Source organism: Octopus sinensis, linkage group LG18 (genome assembly GCF_006345805.1).
Source record: "Octopus sinensis linkage group LG18, ASM634580v1, whole genome shotgun sequence".
Taxonomy (NCBI): Eukaryota; Metazoa; Mollusca; class Cephalopoda; order Octopoda; family Octopodidae; genus Octopus; species Octopus sinensis.
Window position 1 is genome coordinate 12,581,303 of NC_043014.1, and position 6,000 is coordinate 12,587,302.

At 41.3% G+C, this 6,000-nt stretch overlaps 1 protein-coding gene across 1 annotated transcript in view; it reads left to right on the forward strand.

The window, feature by feature from the left end:
* The window catches only part of LOC115221620, a 34,968-nt gene extending 30,374 nt beyond the window's left edge, over window positions 1–4,594 (forward strand). Inside the window, exon 8 of the mRNA XM_036510970.1 lies at window positions 4,157–4,594. Coding sequence (XP_036366863.1) covers window positions 4,157–4,334 — 178 coding nt within the window. The 3' untranslated portion in view covers window positions 4,335–4,594. The remainder of the gene's footprint in view (window positions 1–4,156) is intronic.
* Window positions 4,595–6,000: the final 1,406 nt, after the last annotated feature.

A 6,000-nucleotide genomic window follows, 5' to 3' on the forward strand; every position in this document is an offset into this window, starting at 1 on the left:
TCATGATATACATGTGTGCATGCATATGGAGCAAGGGGACATCAGGTGTGGTGTTGGCAAATTTCAGTGAATACAGTAAAGACATGTGGCCTAGAGGTGAGAATATTGTATTCATGATTGCAAGATCGAGGTTTCAATTTTCGAACTGGGTAGTGTATTGTGTTCTTGAGCAAAGCACTTCATTTCACATAGTTCCAGTTCACTCAGCTGTAAATGAGCAACTCTGAAATGGACTATGCAGGGGGAATGCTATGATTTTGGTCACTTATGTGCCATGGTCTGTGGGTAACTTGTGCAATGAGTCCTAGGGTTTGATACATTACCTATTTACTCTCTCTGACAAAACTGAGCTACAGACTTTACTTGGCCCTTGGGTGCCTTTACTAGAATTCCACTGTTGTAAACATCCAAGTCAAGTCTTTGGTCTGAAGATAACTTCTTCCTTTCTTATTGCTAGTATCATACGCTTTGACTAAGGAAGGACTATAACTGCACTTCCTTAGTCAAAGAATGAAGGGCAGTTATAGGTGCTGCCCTTCCTTCTGTGACTAAGCCACTGAAGGAAAGAGAATATATTGTCACAGGCATGGCTGTGTGGCTAAAGAGCTTGCTTCCCAACCATGTGGTCTCTGGTTCAGTCCCACTGCATGCCATTTTGGGCAAGTCTCTTCTTCTATAGCCCAGGGCCAAGCAAAACATTGCGAGTGGATTTGGTAGACAGAGACTGAAAAAATCCCATCATATATGAATGTGTGTGTGTTTCTGTGTCCCCTGTCATGTCATCACTTGATAGTAATGAATAAACATCACCATTATACAAGTGATGCTGTTTGTTTCCAGTCTTCTCTGAAAGTATTTCCAGTCCTATGGAAATATCACCTCGCTTGGAAACAAGTGGGTGTTGGCAACTGGAAGGGCATCCTGCTACAGAAAAGTGAAAAGTAAATGTTAAACAATGGTGATGATAACAATGATGATGATGGTGATGACAATGATCATGATGATAATGATGATGATGACGACAATGATCATGATGGTGGTGGTGGTTGCCGTCGTGGAGATGATGATGATGATAGTGGTGGTTGTCGCTGTAGAGATGATGATGATGATTGAGGTTCAATGGCAGAAAACAAAACTTAACATTGGATTACTGAACCCTCATTTCAGTGATTTTTTTCCCCCCATTTAATCCCTCTGATACCAACCCACCCACAATCACCCTTAATTTTATGGTGCAAACTTCTTGTTTTAAAGTAACCTAAATTTAAAAAAAAAAAACCTTGTGTCAAAATTTAGTGGTAATTCAGGCTCCAAATACCAACTTAATAATCCTTTCTATAATAGGCACAAGGCCTGCAATTTCGGGGGAGGAAACTAGTTGATTACATCAACCTGAGTGTTTCACTGGTACTTATTTTATTGACCCTGAAAGGGTGAAAGGCAAAGTCAACCTCAGTGGAATTTGAATTCAGAGCGTACAAACGGACAAAATGCTACTAAGCATTTTGGGCACAGGAGTGGCTGTGTGGTAAGTAGCTTGCTTACCGACCACGTGGTTCCGGGTTCAGTCCCACTGCATGGCACCTTGGGCAAGTGTCTTCTGCTATAGCTTCAGGCCGACCAAAGCCTTGTGAGTGGATTTGGTAGACAGAAACTGAAAGAAGCCCATCGTATATATGTATATATATATGTATGTGTGTGTAAATCTTTGTGTGTCTGTGTTTATTCCCCCCCCCCAACATAGCTTGACAACTGATGCTGGTGTGTTTACGTCCCCGTAACTTAGTGGTTCGGCAAAAGAAACCGATAGAAAAAGTACTAGGCTTACAAAGAATAAGCCCTGGGGTCGATTTGCTCGACTAAAGGCGGTGCTCCAGCATGGCCACAGTCAAATGACTGAAACAAGTTAAAGAGTGAAAAAGTAAGCATTTATCCCAGTGTGCTAATGCTTCTGCCAGCTCACCACCTTAAACATCAGATTAATAATAACAGTTATTTTATTAAGTACTTCAATTAGTTTGATCATTAGATGTCTTATTACTGAATGTGTACCAAGTGATAGAATTTGAACCAGGAACCGTTATATCTAAACTAAGAGCAATAACGTTCATCATCATCATCATCATAATCATTATCGTTTAGCGTCTACACTTTCATGCTCACATGGGCCAGATAGTAATTTGCTGAAGCAGATTTTATGGCCAGATGCTCTCCCTGTTGCCAACCCTCACTTGTTTCCAACAAAGGTAATATTTCTTCATGATCAGACATGTTTCCATGGACAACTGGAAAGGATAGTAACACTCACAACTGTCACACAATGTCAAATAAAGGAGACAGTAAGATACACAAATACATGCACACACACACACTTAGATTTTCGCTATAAGCTTCTGTTAGTTTCTGTCTACTAAATCCACTCACAAGGCTTTGATTACCTGAGAAATATAATAGAAGATGTATGAATGACCATGCACAGGAGAGGTGACAAATGAATGACTCCTTTAATACACTGCACATCATCACCATCATCATCATCATCATCATCGTTTAACGTCCGCTTTCCATGCTGGCATGGGTTGAACGGTTCAACTGGGGTCTGGGAAGCCAGAAGGCTGCACCAGGCCCAGTCTGATCTAGCAGTGTTTCTACGGCTGGATGCCCTTCCTAACGCCAACCACTCCGTGAGTGTAGTGGGTGCTTTTTACGTGCCACTGGCACAGGTGCTAGACGAGGCTGGCAAACGGCCATGATCGGATGGTGCTTTTTACGTGCCACCAGCACGGAGGCCAGTCGGGGCGGCGCGGCAATGGCCACGTTCAGATGGTTCTCTTACATGCCACCGGCACTGGTATCACAGCTACAATTTCCATTGATGTTAATTGATTTCGATTTTGATTTTCACTTGCCTCAACAGGTCTTCACAAGTAGAGTTTTGTGTCCCAAGAAGGAAAGGTATGCATAAGTGGACTGGCTACATCCCAGGTAGAGGCCACGGGTTATGGTCTCACTTGTCCTGCCGGGTCTTCTCACACATAGCATACTTCCAAAGGTCGCAGTCTCTAGTCATTTCCTCGGTGAGACCTAAAGTTCGAAGGTCGTGCTTCACCACCTGCACAGTCGCTTACAATAAATGCACAAATGATAAATGAGTCTGAGTGCCAGAAGGAAAAGAAATACAAAACCAATAGAAGGTTTAAGAGAAGATTTCATTTAGGTATTGACATGTGTGTGTCTGTGTATGCGTCATATGTACATAATAATAATAACAATAGACAGGCCGTCATGTATACATAATGTGTATGTGTGTGAGATAAAATACAGAGCATTGAAAGAGTCTATAACAGGACATTAGAAGAATGTTCTCGCACAATGAAGATAAATACCAGTTTGTAGTAAGGTACACAATAGTTGAACTGTAACAAGAAGTTGTGGTGTAGAAGCAGAGCCGGTTGAAATACGTGCTGTGTAAGAAGTTGTGGCTACTATGCCGCTGCCGGTCACGTGATACAGGAAGATCTCACAGGTTGTACTTGCTGTTAACCATGGTGAAGTAATTCACAAACAGTGTGGAGATAGAACCTGGGTGTGCATAGAGAGATGTTGTTGGCGACAGAGATGGAGGTCCTGGTACTGCTGGACAAAGTATTGATGTTTCTCCATGTGGGCTACTGGTGTTATCTGTCGCTGGAACTGGCTGTGTGGTCAGTGGTTAGACCTTAGAAGGTCTAGAGCCAAAGACCTCGACTCGATGAATCACTGAAGTTTTATAGCAAGCTATTGGCTCAAACGGAGATTTAGAAGAGACTGTCTCACGTGACCTTATCAGAAGGCTGCGATTGGTTTGGTTGCACATTGGCGCGTAATAGAGCACGAGACAAACTGCGCCAATACCAACTAATCAGAGTAGTGGACACAACAGGGTCCAAGCGGCCGAAGGCTAGCTGTTATCTGCTACGTCCGTACTTATGTAATATAACAGAGAGATAGAGAGAATTTCTCTAAGCGTCCGCTACAAAGACATTCACCCAAGGTTCCACACAGCGGAACTAAACCCCAAACTATGTGATTGAGAAGCAGAATGTACCTATGCTTGTATGTACCTATGCTTTATCTACAAATGACATAATGATATTTTTTTATTTTTTTGCTTCAGGCATCAATTCTTGAAAAAGAAGGCAAATATGTTTGGTAAAAGACCAATGAAAACAGGAAAGTCAGCAACAGCAGTAGCATCAACAGGAGCACCACAATCCAGAGTGTCTGGCAAAAAAGATGTCCATCCAGCCGTAGTTTCTGTGAAACCTTATAAGAAAAAGAGATGTGTAACTTAGTTGAATGGTCAGGCTTAGCACATTTGCATTTAAACTGGCCATACATATCCAGTCCAAATATATATTACTCGTTTTACATTCAAACTGGCTAAATCTGGAATCTCTCACCTACCCTACAGTGGAGTCCTCAAAATAAACATCATTGAGATCTCAAAGCTACAAGATAATGCTTGATTAATTCAAAACAATTTGAATAAATAAGCCTTATACTTGGCAAAATAATCTGAATGTAAAAGGGTTAAATTAATATTCAAAGGCAAGATTAATGACTATGCCATATGCAAGTGGGCATATGGCGTAGTGGTTAAGAGCGTGGGCTACTAACCCCAAGACTCTGAGTTCGATTCCAAGCAGTGACCTGAACACTAACAATAATAATAATAATATCGAAAAATGCCTTAGGAATGAGAACCCAGGTTCAAAATTTCCCCAAGTCACCTGATGAAGGCTGGAGGGTATATCAGCCAAAATGTTGTGTTAACAACAGACAAGATGAGGACAAATATCTGTCGATTTTAGATAATGTACATAATTCTTCATCTCTTAAATATAGAACTGCAAGATTACCCAGTTGTTGTTTAACCTCCCCAACACAGCCCTGTTTGGGGAGACATATAAGGAAAAATGTTCTGTGATCAGTGACCATCCAGACTTTTTATATATCCAAGACTACATGAAAAAAATACGTGATAGAATAAAATAGCTATCTGTGTATCATTCTTGATGTAGATACATCACAAAAAAAGGCAAATTTACTGTGATGCTCATCCATCATCATCATCATCATCATCATCGTTTAACGTCCGTTTTCCATGCTAGCATGGGTTGGACAGTTCAACTAGGGTCTGGGAAGCCAGAAGGCTGCGCCAGGCCCAGTCTGATCTGGCAGTGTTTCTACAGCTGGATGCCCTCCCTAACACCAACCACTCCGAGAGTGTAGTGGGTGCTTTTTATGTGCCACCTGCACAGAGATAATATTATCCAGAGATAATAGCCCTCATGGGCGTACTGTGTTTAAAACACAAACATATCAGTAGCATGAACATTATCCAGCTATGATGAGAATGTTAGATGCACATTTCTGCTTCATTGGGCTTTGTTAGTAGCATGTACACACTGAGAATCACATGCTAAGACATAGGAAGAAAGATGATTGAAAAATCACTGGTATTGCAATTAGCTACCCAGCTGAATGTGAAAGCACATGGCCCGGTGGTTAGGATGTTGCATTCACAATTGCTAGGTTTTGGGTTTGATTTCCAAACTGGGCAACACAACATATTCTTGAGCAAAACACTTCATTTCACATTGCTCTGTCGTTGGGAGAGTGCCAGAATTGTCAACGCATCAGTAGGAATACTTTACGATATATCTTATGGCTTTATACATTCTGTGTTCAAATCCCAGTATCCATCCCAAATCTAGTCATATTAGCCAAAGTTTTTGTAATCATCTTAATGGTAACAGAGGAGGGTATGGGACCTCCCAGGTCATATAGAGAGTGTTGGAGAAGGTTCACATGCACAGGACCTGCAGATGAGCACTAGATTAAACCCAGTAGGATAAAAATCAGTTATGTGCTACAGAAGCAGTACTAGATTAAAATAGCAATCTGTGCATCATACTTAATGCAAATACACCACCAAAAGGACAAATTTACTACAAT